This window comes from Onychomys torridus, chromosome 18, assembly GCF_903995425.1.
Source record: "Onychomys torridus chromosome 18, mOncTor1.1, whole genome shotgun sequence".
Classification (NCBI taxonomy): Eukaryota; Metazoa; Chordata; class Mammalia; order Rodentia; family Cricetidae; genus Onychomys; species Onychomys torridus.
In genome coordinates, this window is record NC_050460.1 from 62020355 (window position 1) to 62041312 (window position 20958).

General features: G+C 38.9%; 1 protein-coding gene across 2 annotated transcripts in view; it reads right to left on the minus strand.

The window, feature by feature from the left end:
• Positions 1–20958, minus strand: part of Zfand3 (zinc finger AN1-type containing 3) — a 234702-nt gene that overhangs the window by 148586 nt on the left and 65158 nt on the right. For both annotated transcript variants that reach the window (XM_036167965.1, XM_036167964.1), the window contains exon 2: positions 19692–19732. In XM_036167965.1, coding sequence (XP_036023858.1) covers positions 19692–19732 — 41 coding nt within the window. The remainder of the gene's footprint in view (positions 1–19691; positions 19733–20958) is intronic.

Here is a 20958-nt window from a genome sequence, read left to right on the forward strand (position 1 = left end):
AAGAGATCACTCAATTCTGCTCAAACTATACAAAGCAGTATTTATCCATCTTTTTATGACACTAGCATACCCAAATTTACCCAATTCAAAAGCCTACTACATTTACACTCTAAAGAAAATTCCTAAAGGTTTTCATTACTGTTCATTACTTTTTTTTTGTTTGTTTGTTTGTTTGTTTTGTTTTTCGAGACAGGGTTTCTCTGTAGATTTGTGCCTTTTCCTGGATCTCACTCTGTAGACCAGGCTGGCCTCGAACTCACAGAGATCCACCTGGCTCTGCCTCCCAAGTGCTGAGATTAAAGGCGTGCGCCACCACCGTCCGGCTCATTACTCTTTTATAATTCATTAAAAACAAGAAAATACACCATGTTCAGATAGTGAACCCAGAAGATTTTACACCTATTTTCTTTCTCTAGTCCCGACCTTTGTTCTCTTGAGGGCTGCTATGGTCTTTACGTCACAACAAAATGTATATAAATGGCTAAATTTTCTTTTATCCTGAGAAAGTGTTTCTCTGTGTAACAGCCCTGACTGTCCTGGAACTCATTTTGTAGGCCACGATAACCTTGAAATCAGAGATCCTCCTGCCTCTGCCTCCTGAGTGCTGGGATTAAATGTTTTATCATACAAACCAAGCAACCAAAAAAAAAATAAAAAAGAAAAGAAAACTTTTAACATAAAAGTATTTCCTGTCAGGCAGCAGTGGCGCATGCCTTTAATCCCAGCACTCTCGGAGCCAGGAGGATCTCTGAGTTTAAGGCTAGCCTGGTCTACAGAGCGAGCTCTAGGAAAGGCACCAAAAGTACAAAGAAACCCTGTCTCGAAAAAACCCAAAATAAATAAATAAATAATTATGTCCCTACAGTGCCACCACCCAACATCAAACACTGTACGTTTGGTGTTTTATACCAAAAATATATACACATGTATTATATAAATGCTTCTTTTACAAAAACTGAAATATAATTATCTTTCAGTTTGCTGAACTATTTCAAAGTAATTCTTCGAGTATTTAAAATGGTTGGAAACTGTAAGATTCCCCCTAAAGTAACAATCAGCATTTCTGGGAATGCACTGAAATGAAAGACCACTGAAAAGACACATCTAGAGATTAATATGGGACCCACATGAGTAAAAACAGTCACCACACAACCATCTCCAGTAGCTGGAGATGAAGCTAGCGGCAGAACACGGGGGTCCAATACAGATGAACTCTAAATTCAATCCCCTTTGGCAGGCTCTACCCACCCACAAGAAGAGATACCATTTACAGAGACGCATCATTCTGAAATCACAGTAAGATTCTCTTCTTACCCCAGATTTCTGAGTATGCACTGCCCTTTGTAACACATGATCTGTTTTTTGTTAAGTATCCCAAATTTCTTGGAATACAAGTTATCTATGAACAAACTAGAAGCTCCTAACTCAGCCCAAATTTTTCTTCCCATAAACCTATCACCCATGAGCACTTCTATCATCTTGTAGGCTCAAGTACCAACTTAGATTTGGTTCCTCCCTAGGCCACTGATTTTACTGTCATTTTAAAAAGTGTGTACTTTAAATTAACTCCTGTCCCGTCCCTTTGCTATGCTCTCTTGGTTCCCTTAGATGTATGTACCAATTGTGTATATACAAATTTGCAATCATAAGTGTGTCGGGGTGTGTGTGTGTGACAGAGAGAGAGAGAGAGAACACGCAGAAAGTACAGAAATAATTCCTATTTTATTTTCCAGGAAGATTCTACTTTACCAAGCATGGTACTACTTACCTTACAATTAATTTTAATATTGCAGCAGGGAAATTTTTTCCCTTTATGTTTTAATCTGGGGACAAGAGCAAATCCAGTAATAGAACGTCAGCATTAATTTGAAGGAAGATGAAAAATGACTTAATACTGCAGCAGAATTAATACTGTACAATAGATCATGGCACCATAAAATTTGACAAATTCATCTTTGTATCACTGTATATTCCTGCTAATAGAGCAGGGCATACTGAAACATTGTTAATACTTTACTGCACAAAGGCCCATCAAACTGCACTGCAAGAGGGTGTATGTTCTTGCAGGAGGCAGGAAAATTACTGTCCTCAGCTGTCTGCAACTTGTACTTCAATGCAGGAGGGAGGAGGATAGAGGCCAAGTGACTTCAAGCAGAAAGCAACACTTGCTAGAAATCAAGTGGTATAATTCAGAAAATGAGTTGATGATTCCCAAGGAATCTGCTTCCACTTGAAGGCCCTTAGTCCAGGAATAAAAATTGAAAAACAGCAAATGATATGAGAGATTCTACTTCAAAGAGATCTAAACAAGGTACCAAGCCAACAGGCCAAACAGGAAAAAGCATCTACTAGGGTCCTTAAACAAGCACATACTACAGATTTCTGTTTTTGTGTAAGATACACTAACACAAACTGGATTTGGCCTCCTGCCTGAGAAAACCAAATAATTCAGACATGATGAGGCAGAAATTTCTAGGACTCTGGACATCTGGCAAAAAGAAAGCAAAGTACACAGTAAAAGGTGAGACACAGCTCTCCAATTGTCTTTGCTCCCTCCAGTCCTTGAAGACAGTTTCCAGGCCTTACACAGAGAAAGGAGGATGAGGAGGAGCCAGCAGGAGATCTGCTTCACAAACAAGTGACCTGGCCCTGTAATATTCTGTTGTGACTCTCTTAAAATATGATCTCAGCTAAAGAAATAAGGTTAAGAGTCTGGTGAAAACAAAGTAGAATTCATAGGACAGAGTAACAGAGAAACATTTCCTATGGATGGACACACAGAATGCACCCACGGACGTTCGCCAGGAAATTCACAGGCTGCAGACGACTGCATGTATGTGAGATCACCATCATAAGCCTGGAAAAGAACCAAAAAGGGGATCTCACAGAACAGCGTCTCAGTGTTGCCTGTCCCCAAAGTCAGACTACAGAAACTGGTGCTGCACACATGGCACACTTAACCTACCTCAGAAGTAAAGGATAGCTCATCCTTGACTAAGCACCACTCAGGAGTATCATATACTCCTTTGAACAGAAACTGAAAGAAGGATTCCAAAAGGTGAAACTGTCTCCAAGTCCTTGCAGTGAGCTCTCCACAGTTTTAGGGAGTTAACCTGCATCCAAAAGACTCGAAATTCCTCTAACTTTCTCACTCATATCATTTCCCACATATATTGTTAAAATGATTCTAGTATTCATTACTGTTAATTTCTATCCCCTTTACAAATCAAACTCTTAATAACTTTTAAAAGGTTATTATGACACTGAATAGGTTTGGGTGCATTAATAGAAACTCTAGTTCTGATACATTTGGGAGCATCTCCTCTTTGGTAAGTCCTACCTCCCTTATTGAGGCTTCTCAAAACAAGTAACTTACGCTGCTTTGTTCAGCTTACAAGACAAGTGTAGGAGAACAAACTGTCAGACAACAGCAGTCTAAGATACCAACAGTGAACTTATCAGCGCAGCATCCAAACGTGCTGTGCTGTACATGTTGGAACAAAGGCCTCCCTGCACCTCCACCCCTACAATAGAACCCGGGACCTTGTGCATGCTAGCCAAGTAGTCAACCACTGAGCTACATCCCCTACCATATAAATTAAACTTTAACATAGTGTACATAAGGGGAATAAGTACTATATATGAAAGATCCAGAGCTTCCCACAGCTTCAGACATCCTTGGAAGTCTTAGGAAATGCCACCCATGACAAGGTAAAGCTGCTTAACTGTTAACTGTTCCCCAGAATAAAGCAGAGTAAGAATTTTGGTACATAATGCTATGAATAAACATCTGTAGCCAAACAAAGCTGCTAACTACACAGAGGGAAGTAAGGCCCATGAGAAACAAGTAAGCCACAATGGCAACCAACCTGACCCAGGTATAAGGATCAGCAGAGGGAGGGGTTAAAAGAGCAGAACAGCTTTAAAGGGAAATATACAGCATTCAACGTCTTCATTAGGAAACCAAACAGCAAATCGATACACAAAGTTTCTGCATTAAGAAACTAGAAAATGAAGAGTAAATTCAATTCAGAGTAAGCAAAAGGAAAAATATAAATATTAAAGTGGAAATCCATGAAATAGCTAACAACACACACAGATAGAAAAGCAATAGACTCATAGCTGATTCTCTGAGGCTGATAAACTTAGACTGATAGAGATGGGGAGGAGAGCACAAACTGCCAGGACCAGAAAAATGATAGGTATTTTCATAATGGATTTATGGAGAGTAAATGTGTAATACAATTATGAACTTCATACCACAAAAAAAAAAAGTCACATCAAAGGGATACATTCACTGAAAAACAAACCCCAGAAGAAGCAGGTAACTTGAACACTTCTTTATTAAAGTAACTGCATTATAGTTTTTAAATTTAAAAAAACTCCACAATAAGGGTTGGGGATTTAGCTCAGTGGTAGAGTGCTTGCTAGACAAGCGCATGGCCCTGGGTTTGATCCCCAGCTCAAAAATTAATAATAATAGTAAAAAATAAAAATAAAATACCAGATGAATTTATTAGTGATTACCAAAGAGTAAAGAACTATTAAGAATTACAAATTTCTCACATATAACGGAAGAGTAGAGATCCTTTCCAATTCATTTTATGAGGTCATAAGTTTTTTTTTTAACAAAACCAAAGATAATATAAAATAAATCTATAGGAAAAAAATTCATAAAGAATATAAATGCAAAACTTCAAAACAAAATTTTAGTAAAGTTTTGATTAGGAGTCGCCAGCTTGAATTTGCTGGCAGTGCTGAATTACTCAGACTGGCTTGGGTGGGGGGAGGAGCAGGAGGTGCACAGAAGCTGGACTGCAGCATTACTGCTGGGACTTTTAGAGCAAAGCCACTTTTAGAAAAGACTAGCAGACTTTGAGAAGCTAACCATGTACTCACAGTATGATCTAGATGTTCTTCCTAGACACAGACTAAGCTCAAGAAAAGGAGTATGTATCCACGTAAAGTCTGTAATGAATATCCACTGTAGCTTCACATCCATCAATACACAATGAACAAGCACTCTGAGGACTGCAGCACAACAGACACCACCAGATGGATCGACCTTCTGTTGCTGTAACACAACACCTAACAGCAGGGTGATGCTTTGAGCTCACATTTGTTAGCTCACAGTTCTGAAGGCTTAAAGTGAAAATTCAGATGTCATCTCCTGAGCCTCCTCCAAGTTCAGTGGCTACACATAACACTGTGGATAGCATCATAATGGGAACAGGAATGAGAAAGAAAGACAAGTAAGCAACATGTGCAGATAGGTTCCGAGGAGATTGACAGGTGTTGTAGAATAGTTTAAGATGTGTTACATTTGTTTATGATGAGGAACATTTGTTTAATGATGCAAAGATGCATTGCATTCTGTTGTTGTTGTTGTTGTTGTTGTTGCTGTTTCAGGACAGGATTTCTCTGTGTAGCTTTGGAGCCTGTCCTGGATCTCACTCTGTAGACCAGGCTGGCCTGGAACTCAGAGATCCGCCTGACTCTGCCTCCAGTGCTGGGATTAAAGGCATGCGCCACCACCATCTGGCACGTTGCATTCTTTGATATTGCATTTGTTTAACTCTAAAGCTGTGTTTGTCTACAACACCTGATTGGTCCAATAAAGAGATGAACTGCCAATAGCAAGGCAAAAGAAAGGATAGGTGGGGCTGGCAGGCAGAGAGAATAAATAGAAGGAGAAAAAGAGCAGAAAAAGGAAGAGAGAAAAGAAGGGGCCAGCCACCAAGCCACACATCTAACCACGGACTAAGAGTGAAAGAAAGATACACAGAAGTAAGAAAAAGGTAAACCCCAGAGGCAAAAGATAGACGGGATAATTTAAGAAAAGCTGACTAGAAATAAGCCAAGCTATGGCTAGGCATTTATAAGACTAAGCCTCTGTCAATTTCATAAATATCATCTAATATGATTCACAGTGAGTTATGTATAATGGTCACCAAGTTGACAAGACGCCACTACATTGTCACATCCTTTCATGGCTCTAGAGACTGAGGCAGCGAGGGAAAAACTGGGATGGTATGTGCTAGGCTTTCTGATGAAGAATCATCAAACCCTGGAACCTCAGTGTGTTTATTATATATAGTGAACAAGAGGCAGAGTTACTGTATACAGCTGAACAAGGTTAGCTAATCTAGGTAGAAGCTGTCTCAGCAGGAAGCAGTCTTCAAGTCATAAATATCAGGGGAGAAAGCTGTGGTGGACATTTTCTGCACACACCTTCACAATTCACACTTGGATGTCCCAAGGTAGGCTATGCGAACCCTCTGAACCTTGTTGTGGAAGGGAGAGACAGGGTTCGATTTTTCCCATGGTTCTGAGGCTATGGGGTCCTGGCATGGCTGTGCGCATGTCAACAAGACACATGCACTCAACACTTCACTCACTAAGGCTTCTACAATACACTTTCTTTGATTTAATCACATATGGTGCTCAGTCAGCCATCATCTACACAGACTAACCAAGAAGAAACACTAAAAGACATTTTCTGTTCTAAGTGTTACTTACTTATGGGAGTTTTGTTTTGTTTTTTTAACTTTTTTTTCTACTAAGATGGCTTGTTCAGTAACTGTATAACACTTCACTTGTGAATAATAATTTTTTTAATTTATTTATTTTTATTTGCTTTAGTGTTTTGTCTGCATGTATGTTTATGTGAAGGTATTAGATCTTGGAGTTACAGACAGTTGTTAACTGCCATGTGGGTGCTGGTAATTGAACTGGGTCCTCTAGAAGAGCAGTCAGTGCTCTTAACCACTGAACCATCTCTCCAGCCCAATAACTTTTTTAAGATTTATTTTTAAATCATGGAAAATAAAATTATATTCAAACTACAAAACATATTTTTGGTCATTTTCACTGTAGTATGTCTGTCACATGTCTAATATTAGTCTAATGTCAAGATAGTAATTTATCTTGAAAACTCTTTACCTTCCCAAAATGACACCCTGTATCCATTAGTAAATTCCCATTCCTGACATCATTCCCTGGCAAATACCATTCTACTTTATGTATCTATGAATGGACTAGTCTAGATTCCTTGGGTAAGTCATACACTTGTCCTTTTGTGATTGCTTATTTCACTTAGCATAATGCCCTCCAGGTTCACATATGTGGTGGCAAGACAGCACGAAGATGTTCAAAGCAGTATGAAGGTGAATTCTTTGATAATGACGTCAGGTATTAAGAACTGACCAACGAAGTGATCTGACTTGAGAAAAGGAATACTAACTTTTTATGCTCCCCTTACCATAACCATCAACACACAAAAACAAGTAGGAGAGGATATTTTAAAGGAAAATGCATCTCAGGGAATGGAACACTTGATCTTAAGTTAAAATGTATATCTCTAATAAAACTTCTGTTACATCAGAAGGAATTTTCCCCCCTCCCCCAGGCAAGGTTTCTCTATGTACCAGTTCTAGCTGTCCTGGAACTCGCTTTGTAGGCCAGGCTGCCATGAACTCACAGAGATCCGCCTGTTGTGGGGGCCCACAGAGGCTCCCTAGTAAGACCTTACTCAAGGTCAGAGATTCTGAGCTTGATTTACCCAGCAGGGCTGCATAATGGGATGATTTGTCCACAGGCGTGGTTACTAGGTGTTTTGAAGGGTCTACACTTGGCTGTATGCTGTGCTTTGATCTTGAAAGGGGGAGGTCTTTTATCTCTCCCTTTGGTAGTGTATAAAAAGCCCATTAGAATAAATCTCGAGGCAACTGGATGTTGACCCAGGGTCCTCCCGAAGCTATCCTGTGACTCTGTCTTTCTTGTTGTCTCTGCCTATATTTCTATCTAATACTTCCTCATTCCTCTCTCCTCCCCCATAAGAACCCTTCAAAAGGTGGGAGCTGGACTCCTACCACCTACATCTGCCTCCCAAATGCTGAGATTAAAGGTATAAACCACACCACCCAGTCTTTAAGGGACTGATAATGTAGGACATTCAAATCATCTTTTAATTGATGCATGCAAAAAAAATCCCATCATAAAATGTAAACAACTCTTATCTGAGAAAACATTAATATTTCAAAAAGTAGCACGACTTTAATCCTAGCACTTTTAAAGCAGAGACAAATTAACCTCTGTGAATCTACTACCCTTTGTAAACTGTTTTCTCATCCACAGAAATTTCTAACCTGACAGAATCTAAAGATTTCTAGTATCTTAAGATTACTAACATGGCTCACGGTAACATCTGAGGAGTGGGAGGAGGGAGGAGGGGGAACGCGTGGCTGATATGTGAAGTTAATTATAAAATAAAATATTTATAAAAAAAGATTACTAACATAATATACTCACACAAGGAGAAAGGAAACTGATGCTGAAATATACATATATATATTTTAAAGATAGATCTAACCGACAACAAAAGAAGACCAAGTGGCTGTTTCCCAGCATCACCTCAGACCACTTTCAACACCTTTCACTTAGGAAACACCTGGGAAGAACACTGGTATTTTACACCTAAAGGCTCTAAAATTCCTTCTCTCAGGGAGTACTGGACTAGATTTCCTAAAAACAGAAACAATGCTAGGCACTCAAATGTGCACAAAGTAGACAAGCTGGGCGACAGGAGCAACAAGCTTTCAGCTGCCAGTGTAACTTGGGACCAGTGTTCTAAGAACTCCTGGTTACAATGCATGGAAACTAACAGCTTGCCATATCACATGCCATGAATCAAAGGCACACCACTGTCACTTCGCATAAAGCTGGCAAATCAGCAACTTCTACAGATGTCAGATACTTTCAAACAAAATCATCTGCCCTGGTCTGTTTAACACCATATTGACCTATTGCTAAGCTGTTTATCAATATAGAACAGACTTAAGCCTTACTGTACATTCACTAAGAAAACTAGTGGGATAATTATCAATAGTGGGTGTTAACATCCAGAATGAAGAATGGGGCACTTAATGATATCCTGCTACCAGGACTCTTCAAAACATTAGGAGATGGGGCCGTAGTGATGGCTCAGGGATTAAGAGAACTGTCTGTTCCTCCAGAGGTCCTGAGTTCAATTCCCAGGACCCACATGGTGGCTCACAACCCTCTGTAACTGTAGTCCCACGGGATCCGATGCCCTCCTCTGATGTGCAAATGTACATGCAGACAAAACACCTATATACATAAAGTACATAAATGAAAGTAGTTTTAAAAAAAATCAAGGGGACTTGCAAGATTTTTATAGGACAGAGCTAGAAATATGATGTTTAGTTTAAGTCCAATTAACTAGCTGCAGCTCATTTTTTTAGAAACTTTCTTTAATACGTACTTTTTAATTGAACTGCTTCAGAGATGTATTCTTACTCTCCCTACATGGGTTCACAAGCACCAAAATGTTGAATAAACTCATTACAAACTAGTTACTCATCTAATTGTTCTTTTGACATTATTATTTCAAAGCAATTGATACAATACTATTTTTCAAAATAATCCCTGTGCAAAACAGAAAAATATATGCAACAATACCATTTAACTGGGCCAGTGCTAAATTCTAGTTTATTTAATATATCAGATAAAAATAATTCTGTTTTTAGAGTACATGCAAATATAATACCAAAGTATGGTCTTTCTTGAGGGTGAATTGGTAAATTATAACTAGACTTCTAGTCTTAAGTCATTAATACCTAATATTTGCCACTATCAGCTAAAGATAAAATAGTATCCCACAAAATCTAGGACTTCAAATTAATTGTCATAATTTCATGTATCTCTGGAACCTTCATGTGCTGGGACAATGACATCTAAACAGTTACTAGTTTCATATGTCCACCCTCCTCAACAGCAGCAAGCAAAACTCAAAAACTACAGCAGTCATTGGCTGAAGGTCTAGGAATTTAGAGAATTGACTACCCATGTCTCAAAGGACCACAAAGAGAAAAGGGCAGACTTGTAATGGCAAAGCTTTAAATTGATGAAGTCACATGAGGAAAGTTATAAAACCACTCTATGGAGGTAAGTCCTTATACTCTTTTCCCCCAAAGTACTGATCTTTCCAACAGATCTTTGTGAGTCAGAGCTAAAGCCGTATCTTTTTATTCCCAGATGAGTGTCAGTCCCACTCAGGGGTACAATGTTTTATTTAAAATGTATTCTTGCTCAGTAACCACTTTGTTCTAATTGGCAAGGCAAAGCCAGGTCTCTAAAGCACATAGCTCGTTACATTCAGTTTGGATTACAAAAGCATACGATGAAACAAACTGCACCGAAATGTACGAATTAACAGCTCAGGAGTATGGGACAGGGTAGTGGAATTAGACTGCAATTTGGAACAAACTCCACAGGGAAGCTGGGGAACAAATCACTAGTGTCCTTATAAACCATACAAGGTTTCCAAATGAGCAAATACACAGCCAGAGGACAGGCTTTTCCATAACTCAACCAAGCTGCTAAATATGGATATGAGGAAACCAGTTTCTTGAACATGATTATGCATATATGTATGAGAATGGGAATACCAACAAGGCAGTTTAACAATCAAAACCTACAGTTACTCTGTCTAAATAGGAAACTCCTTTTGCCTTCCCCACTGACAACGCACCAACAAGCCCACAATTAAATCACATTTCCAAACATTTTTTTTAATCTTTTGAGAAGCTAAACACAGGAGACTAAATTAGAAATAAAGCTTTGCTATGCAATACAGAGAAGAAGGTTAATGAGCTAAAGTTACATGAAAAGGCACAAGAAAGAAGTTAAGAAATGAAAATCTCACCACAAAAATAGAAAATGCTTTAGACAAAAACACTCCCCCATCTCTCTCCTCCAGCCCCCCACACCCTTCCCAAATTAGCTAATCTGTGAAGCTTCCAACACACTTCTCTGGAGATTTAGAGACAAATTATAACTGAACTCAAAGAAAGGAGCATAGAAAAAGCAGGAACTCTATGCTAATGCACTGGCATGGCTATAACCTGCTATTCAATGTTCTCTAAATCCACTTCATTGGAGCTTTTACAATTCCATCTACTCTATCGCCATCATGCCTAGTCACTGCATACTACGGGGATGAGGAGGAGTTCAAATACCTAAAACCAACCTTAAGTCTTCACTCTAAAATCTTATCTTGGAGTCGTGACCTGCAGTTTCCTTCTCTGTAAAATGGAGATAGGAACCCAGTAACATTCTGAGATCATATGAGATGACACTGTACAAAGAAAGGGGCGTCATAAGATAGAAGAGCTGCAGCAATCTTTGTCACCAGGACAATGACTTCAGACCTGAAAGCAGAGATGTAACTGTTCATACTCTTCCTTCATCTTTTTGTCACAGTTATTCTTGTTCACTCCCAAGTGCCCTCCTTCTTACACTGTTTGATGGTGTACTGGTTTTTATTTTTCTCGAAACAGAAGTCCTGTATTTCTATCAAACCCAAAGTCTTAAGGGTCTTTTTCATTCTTGTATCTAATATAAGAATAACCCAAGAAAGTTTAAACCACCCTTTGATGTGAGTTCAGACTGATCTACTTTAGACTCTAGGAGTCAACAGACACTGTGGGCTTATGATATAAAACTTTATAATAGTAAACATCAAATTTTAGTTATACGTTAGTAGCTGAAAGATAATGTCTTTTTGTTTCCACTTGAAGTCCCTTCTGCAGGTAAAAGATTAATTTCAAAAGTGTTATAATCAGGGAAAGTATCCAAAAATCCACAATGTTAAACAAATCAAGAAATGCTCTGAGCACCAATAGCTATTGGAGTAAAAGCCACAGCACACACAAAAAGAAAACCCCAAATCCCCATGGTGCTCATACCACCCTGAGTCTACCACCACTTATTCCCATTCCAGTCAGCTAAGAGGACCCCCTACACCTAAGCCTGCTCCTCCTGATCCCTCACTAGTCTCCTGAGTACACACAGCACAGGAGACCTAGCAGTTATGTCAGGCTGCTCTTATTACTTAAGAAGCTAACCAGCTCCAAACCAAGCAATTCTCAGATCTGGGAGGTCTCTGGAGTACAAGCCCCCTATTTGTTTTCTAAGTAGTTACATATTCCTAAAGTGGACTGAGTGATGTAATACTCCCACCTCCATCTCCAAAATGTCCACACACAACCTGTAAATATGAACCCTTTTTTTTTTTTTTTTTAAAAAAAAAGGGGGGGGGGGTCCTTGTACATGTAATTAAGTTAAAGATTCCTCAATAAAAATAATCCTGAATGAGGAACAGTTCTAATTCCAGTGTCACTTGTCCTTAGAGACAGAAGACAGACTCACAGCAAACAGAAAGCCAACAGTAGAATGCCAAGGAACATCAGGTTATTGGCAAAACATGGGGTGATCTGTTTCTGCAGTTCTAGGAAGAGCCAAGCCTGGCTGATACCTTGAGTTAGGATTCTCAGCCTCTAGAACTGAGAAAAGAAACCCTGTAACAGGATACAGTTAAAATGGCACAGATGATAAAAGCCAGCAATATAACTGAAGCAGAATGAACACTGTGTAGCATCTTGCCATTGAAGGACTCCTGCCTACCATGTGTGAGGTCTAATCCCCAGCACTATAAGAGAAACATCTTAGTAAAGTACTTGCCATACAAGCATGAGGACTTCAGCACTCATGTTTATTAAAAAATAATAATAATAATAATAATAATAAAACGCCAGGCATAGGGGCACAAACTTGTAATCCCAGCACTGTGGAGAAAGAGACAGAAGGATCCCTGAACTGGCAAGTTCCAGGTCCCACTAAGAGATCCTTTGTCAAAAACCATGCTAGACAGCTCCTAAGGAGTAACACCCAAGACTGACAACTGGTCTCTGCACACACTACGAGTACACATACACAGAAAAGGAAATGGATAAGACTGATTTTTAAAGAATGAAATTTCATTATGACTTTAAAATTTAAAGGTGGATCTCTGTACGTTAGAGGCCAGCCTGGTCTGCAGATCAAGTTCCAGGACAGTCAAGGATACACAGAGAAACCCTATCTTGAAAACCCAAAAGACAAATAAACAATCAAATAAACAAATAAATAATGTTTAGCTACATTTTAGACTGGTCAGCTAATAATCAGTAATTCATTAAGGCTTATTTTTAATAGAACTATTCCATGAATACTAAAAAAAATTGCTTTCACTATGAATAATCATCTCTCCCTGGGTTACTCAGTTTTATGTCAATCATGAAGGAGTGTATGTCTTAAGTTATTCTTAAATGGTAAATAGGTCTAAATTATCGTTATCATTTAGCTGTGAAATTTTCTTTACAGATGCATGTGTTTGAACACTTGGTCTTTCATTGATAGCTCTGTTTTGTGACATTGTGGAACCTTTAAGATGCTGGTTCTAGTTTAGCCTGTGCGTCACAACCCCTTTAAAGTGGAATGCCACTCTCACAGGGCTGGCTTAAGGCCACTGGAAAACACAGATATTTACAGTATGACTCATAACTAGCAAAATTACAATTATGAAGTTGCAATGAAAGTAATCTTGCCGGGCAGTGGTGGCATACGTCTTTAACCCCAGCACTCAGGAGGCAGAGGCAGGCGGATCTCTGTGAGTTTGAGGCCAGCCTGGTCTACAGAGTGAGATCCAGGAAAGGCGCAAAGCTACACAGAGAAACCCTGTCTCAAAAAACGCAAAAAAAAAAAAAAAAAAAAAAAAAAAAAACCAAAAAAAAGTAATCTTATGGTTGGGGGTCTGTAGTTAGAGTTTTTAACTACAAATGGTGCCCAACATGTTGGCAAGAGTTTCCACCTAAAACCTGAGAAAAAAGATTCTAAGACGGAGCTAAAAACAGCTTCCTAGTTGTCTCCCTCAAGTTAGCGGCAGCCTGCCGGTTTGAGCTACTATGGCGGATTTCTGACATATGCGTCTGACCTGCAGTGTGGCGTGAATGAGGAGTCTACAAGCAACATTTTGCTCTGCTGCATGGTGGATTTAGCCTTTGCGAGTTAAACAAAACAAAAACAAAAAAGGGTTTCTGGGCTATGCGCTGCTTTGATAGAACTGCTTCTGATAGTTGATGGTACACATGGCTCCAGACCCAGAGCTGGCAGTAAACTGTACCATCGCCATGTTGGGAAGCTGAGGTGGGTGGAGCCAGCAGCCACAGCGGCATTTCAATCTTACAAAGATGGATATTACACAAAGAATCTGGTTTGTGTTGTCTTTGGGATTTTTAACTGCAGAAAAAGATTTGACCGTAAAAGCTGTTGAGTTAAACAAATATGTAAATTTTAAAGGTACCTTGACTTCAAAATTTGGATATAAGGATATGTTGCTTTGGAAAAGAGTCTCTGCTTTTGTTTCCACAGAAAGCCAGAGGCTGTGGATTTGTTCCAGATTAAGATACATCAGAGATTTGATCAGCCAAGACCACCTGAAAGGTCTCCGATGACACCATAGCCCAGATGATCCAACATCCAAAATGGTTTCAAGGCAACTGGCTCAAAAGACTCACGGACTACTCCATCATCCTAAAATTTTCTTGTGTCCCCATAAGATACAGCGCCCCCCACCAGCAGGAAGTAGTAAGAAAAACTACGCCCACATTCCCAAAATTATCAAACTGGCTTTGGAGATGGAATTGGCTCACTCCTTCTCTAAACCCAGACATATTGCTAAAACAAAAGGTTAAGAGATTCTTGTGTCCCTCTGGTGTGGGACAGAGAAAAACCAATATTTTTATTTAAATCAGTTTGATTATAAATGAGATCTCTTTCTAAAGAAGAAAAGGGGATATGATACAGATATAATAGGATGAAGGGGTAGATTAAGGAACTTACTTCTAAAGAGCAACAACTTGTTTAAAATGTTTTACATTGGTATAGATTTTAGTTTATTGATACAAACTTAAAGTTAATTTTGTTATACTGTGTGTATATTTCTACTCTTGTTTAAGGTATTATGTTTGTATAGCTCATTTTAAATTGTAATGAACAATTTAAAATAGATTAATAATTGATCATCTATGATAATCATACTCATAGCCATGTTAGTTAAGTCTTCTAGGTATACATAGAGATATTTCAGATAGATAGGTAATCTTCAAATACTTCAAAGACCTACAGAATATGGCATTTAAAATACTTTTAAAATTTAGACTTTCTGAACAGTGAGACATGTCTGCTCCTGGCAGCACCGATTTACTTCAGAGAGGAGGATGGGCATTGAAGACACTTCATGTGGAATTTATCTTCACCTTGACAAAAACAGCCATTTGGGCAAGAAACTGTTCTTGCCTGGACTGCTCGATCAAGTGGACATGCAGGACCCATACAAAGGTGACCACTGAACTTTGCTTGACATAATGGTTCTTCAGGTTCCTGCTTCGCAGAGGAAACTGCCAGACATTCTACAGGACACTGAGAGAAATGACCGAGAGACTCTAGCCCTGTGGGCTGAAGACAAATGCCCCAACTTTACATAGGAACATTAGGTGACTGTCCAGGCTGCCAGCTGTCTCTGTCTACTCTTGCAAGACTCCCGAAAGTTGCTTGCATCCTTCTCCTGGTTCTCAGGTAATATATCCTTCTGAGGCCTTTGATGTGGTTGAAGACTAGATAGTTATAATTTCCTCAATTATGATAAAAGATAAGTTATATCTAAAACCTTATACTCACAAATATAAGATAGATAGGATATCTTCTTTAATATTGTAACTGTAATTCTTGCTTGATAATTGTTTTGTTATATGTAATTGTACTATGTAAAAGTTAAAACCTTCCTTTAAAAAAAAAAAAGAAAAGGGGAAGTGCTGTGGATATCGCTCTGTGTAAATAAAGTTCTGATTGGCCAGTGGACAGGCAGGAAGTATAGGCAGGAAAAGGGAGAAGAGAATTCTGGGAAGTAGAAGGTTGGAGAGAGACACCGCCAGCCGCCACCATGAAAAGCAACATGTAAAGACACTGGTAAGCCACAAGCCATGTGGCAAAGTATAGACTAACAGAAATGGGTTAATTTAAGATAGAAGAAGTAGATAACAAGAAGCCTGCCACAGCCATACAGTTTCTAAACAATGTAAGTTTCTGTGTGCTTTCTTGGTTGGGTCTGAGCGACTGTGGGACTGGCGGGTAAGAGAGATTTGTCCTGACTGGGCCAGGCAGGAAAACTCTAACTACAGGGGTCACATGAGGAACTGTATTAAAGGGTCAGAGCATTAGCAACATTGAGAACCACTGGTTTAGATGGAGGAAGTGGTTGCTGGGGTGGACCTTACTTAAGATACAAGCAAACAGCTTCATATTCTTATCACCACAGTGACAACAGCTACCACGTCATGCTCCTCACTGTCACAGACTTTTGCCTCTCACACTGTAAGCAAAAATACATATTTGTAATTAAAAACAAAATAGCCCCTTCTTTAAGTTGTCTGTCAGATACTCTGTCACATCAGTAAGAAAACTGTCTACTATGATTGATTGTTCAGAGAAGTATTTTTCTTTTGGCCTAGAAATAGTGAGCACGTTAGTGTTGCTTTTTTAATTTATTTTATTATTTTATGTGTATGGGTGTTTTGCACATATGTCTGTCTATACACCACGTGCATACATGGTGCCCTCAGAAGCCAGAGGAAGACCTCAAATCCCTGGAACTAGAATTAGACAGTTCTGAGCCACCAGGTGGTTTCTGGGAATTGAATACAGGACTTCTCCAAGAGCAGGCAGTACTTTTAACTAATGAGCAGTCTCTCCAGCCCCATAAACAACACACTTTAAAAAGCAATGTCTAGGTATCTTTTAAACTAGGTTACCAGTGCCTACGAGCTATTCTTTCAGTGATTTCCACTTTAAAGTGTATAGCTCACCTTGTTTGTTTGCTCTGCTCGTTTTGTTTTGTGTTTCTCTGTAGCCCTGACTGTCCTGAAACTTGCTATGTAGATCAGACAGGCTAACTCATAGATACCTGCCCCTTTGCCTTCTGAATGCTGGGATTAAAGGCATTCACCACTATGACTGGCTTTTAATGAGCATTTAAAATTAAAATAGCCAAAGCAATCTTCATGCTGTCTTGTATACATCTCGTGTCAATAATATATTTCCTATGCTTTTCTATCTTCATAACGAAACAATACACAAATGTATTTTTAAAGTTCATTTTAAAGAATACAAGTACTGCATGAGTAGGCAAAAACAGAGAACAGAAGAGAAAAGTCATTGAAAAACTTGAAAATACTTTTTTTTTTTTTTAAACAGAGTTGTTGTATGGACTCAAACTTGATAGTCAGTCAAGGATGACTTTAAATTTCTGAATCTCCTGCCTCCACATCCTAGGTGCTAATTTATACCACCATGTCCAGTTTATCTGGCTTACTAGGGATTGAACCCAGGGCTTCATGCATACTAAACAAGCTCTATCAACTGAACTACATCCCAGCCCTCTCCTAAAATTTTAAAGGAAACCTGTATAGAAAGGATGGACAGCCGGGTGGTGGTGGCGCATGCCTTTAATCCCAGCACTCGGGAGGCAGAGGCAGGCGGATCTTTATGAGTTCAAGCCTGGGCTACACAGTGAGTTCCAGGACAGGCTCCAAAGCTACACAGAGAAACCCTGTCTCAGGGTTAAAAAAAAAAGGACACAGAACAGCAGCAACAAATAACTATAACCAAAGAAAGTAAAACTGTAACAAATCTAAAGAAACATGAAGACCACAAACTGACTCAGTTGATTTTTTTTTTTAAGCTGAGGATCGAACCCAGGGCCTTGCGCTTGCCAGTCAAGGGCTCTACCACTGAGCTAAATCCCCAACCCTGGGTTGATGATTTCTTTAAACATTCTATTCATTGGGGACCTGAGACAGTTCTTTATACACATTTGCTGTGAGCTACCTTATTCAAAGGTATCTGGTCTTCTCAAGGGAAGATCACTACAAACTACAATGGAGATCACTCTGAGGGATAGATCTACAATCTACTGCAAACTAGACCTGCTATGTTCATCTGTCCTGCTAAAGTTCTCATCACTGAAGAAATATTTCTTTATATCTGTAATTACAGCTATCAACAGAATACAGCCCTCCACAGAACCTGGCATGATGTGTTTAAAATTGGACAAAGTTCAAATTTACCATTTCTTTTAAAAACCTGAAGTATTGACAAACTGTTAATTTTGCACAGATGCAAACTGACAGTTTCCCTACCCTTACACACACACACACACACACACACACACACACACACACACACACACGCCCAAACTTCCCATCTATCCCCTAGTTTAGGTGCAAATGTCAAGGTATAAAGCTTGCAGGATGACTGTTTATTTGCCCAAATAGCATAATAAATCCAAGATGAAAACAACAACAACAAAAAATGCCTTTGAAGAAAAAAAAAACCAAACAAACAAACAAACAAAAACACTTTGATTAGATTCTTCTGAGCCCTGTTCTTGACTGGGCTTTCCCGCTGCCTATATAACCATAACAGACACACACCAATATAAAGACTTCAACATTAACAGCGTTCTAAGTAAAAAGTTTGCATCCTTAGAATTACCCCCATGCACAACCACCCATCAAGTTTGCCTCTTCAAACCTAATGACTGACTACAAAAAGAATGCATTGTTCTAGTCAACACTCACAGGCATGTCCTAAACATTCTCAGAGCATTTACTAAAAAGGACTTAGAATTATGAATTTTTCTATGTCCCTTTGAGATATGTATGTATTTCCTCCAACAACTTGAGAGTGTCTTTCTCAAGAACTTGAAAGCCAAGTTTTTAAAATGTAATTACCAAGTGTATCCATCTCACAGATCTCTAGAAAGGCAGATCACTAACTTTGCATACCACCAGCTCATACAGAGTTGGCCTGTCAACATACTGCTTCATTTCTGTATTTCTACAGAACCTCTGCTTTGTCATCCATGCCCACATTCTTGAACTCTCCCTTTAAAGGTCCCTGCCTCCACTGTGTAATCTGTACTTGAGTTCAGTTTATGATATACCCTGTTGTCTGCTCCAACAGTGTATCACTAAAATCTATCCATAACACTCTACGTAGTATCCAGCTTTGCTTACCTTTAACAAATTAAAGAGAAACTAAACATATCTCATCAGTAAAGAGTGAACTGAGTTACAGAATATCACTGGCTATAAATTTCTTTTTCAGAAATTAAACTGGAGACTGTAAGTTCAGGAAGGAGTCACAATGCAAGGACTCAATCAGTATATGGGGATGATAAAAGTCCTTGGCAAGTACCAAGTCCCAATCCTATGTTTACAAATGATGGATCTAAAGTCCAAAACAATGAAGTGACTTACCCAAGATGATTTCAAGGAGGGATCTGATTAGAAGGAGCTAACTCAGCATGACTCGCTTTCTGACTCCAACATGAAAATATTCTTCCTGTGGTATTCTCATTGGTAAAGCAACATTTACTATTAATCATTTAAGTCAAGATCAGAGATTAATATACAGGACCTTACTAAACCAGATATGTTTTAAAAATTCCTCTGCACCCCAATACAGTGAGCAAACTATATTTGATGTAAGTACACATGAATTCCATTTCACTCAGAGAGGAGAGTTCAGCAATCTTAACCAATACATGAAGCGCCCAGTGAAGAGAATCTGCTTTCACACATAAAGAAAACAAAGCCCCATGCAAAATCTATAGGAAGGCCAAATAATTTAGATAATCTTAAAATAACCAAAGAGAAAAAAATAAATTGTTGGGAAAAATTAAACAAAACAAAACAAAACAAAAAAACACCCAAACCCTTTTCTGCACTTACCAGCAAAGCATTTGGAACAGAGATTCATAGTCTTGCTGGACCTGGGGCAAAAAAAAAAAAAAGAAAGAAAGAAAAGAAAGAAAGAAGAGCTAAAAATTCCATATCACTCTAATCAAAACAAAAAATTAAATGCAGGCAAAGAATTGACTGGCCAGACAACTGCTCTAATAAGCTAATTAATAGCAAGTCTGGCCAGCTGTCTATCCCATCCCCAACAAAACAAAAGCAAACAAAACTAAAGTAAAATGCATGGATTTTATTTTTTACCTTTGCATGAGCCAATGCTTTATTTTATTTGCTGTAATTAACAGCTGGGGCAGCAATAAGTTTAGGAGTCAATTTATCTCACAGAATTCACCACAGCCTCTCTGTGATGAGCAGAGATGCCTACAATGGAGTTTCAAGCTTTCTCTCATAATCACAGGCATCTGCTTTCCCCATCTCTACAACTTTTATCTCCTCTTCTTTCCTCTCATTCAGATCCTGGTCACATTATGACCTTGTTGTTTAAAATTCTTCCTTCAGCTGCTCCCAATCAAATTATTTTTCATGTCCTTTCATCTGTTAATAATAGCTATAATTCACTGAATACTAACTTGGATGGGTATTTAACATACATTATCTTATTAATCACCGGTCTCCCTAAGATGGGTATTACCATATTGCTTGTTTCACTTGTTTAAAAATTTCACATTCCTCTGTATAACAAGGAAACGCTCACAACTGGCTACAAGTAATGAGTATTAAGGAAATGTTCTCCAAGATATTCTTAAACTGAGGGAGTCTTAAAAACCACAGCATACTCTCTCATCCCCACCTGACCTATGAACAGCTTTCCCAAGATCCTCATCTAGAGACTGCAGATGATGACCTATCTGACCTCCTCCTTCACAGCACAGCACCTGATAGCACACAGCCATCCAAGGACTACAAAGACCAACTTACATGCCAGGTGCAACTCCCTGATGTGTACCTGACCCAGCCTGTTCCAAGCATACTCATTCTCAGAGCTCCTCCAAAGACCTCTGAGAATACTCTATATCAGGCAAGCTGGCCTATTTGCAGCTTCATTCCTAAGCAATTTTCCCCCAACACTAAGCCTTTGGCCAGAGTTGCCCTGACAAATACAATAAACCAATTTCTTCTGTCCTTTTTACTAAATTTTACAATTTAAGCCTAAGATCTGGATGTGGTGGTGCATACCAATCATCCACCACTTGGGAAAAAGGAGGTTGATGCCAGACAGAGCTCCATGATGGAATCAATG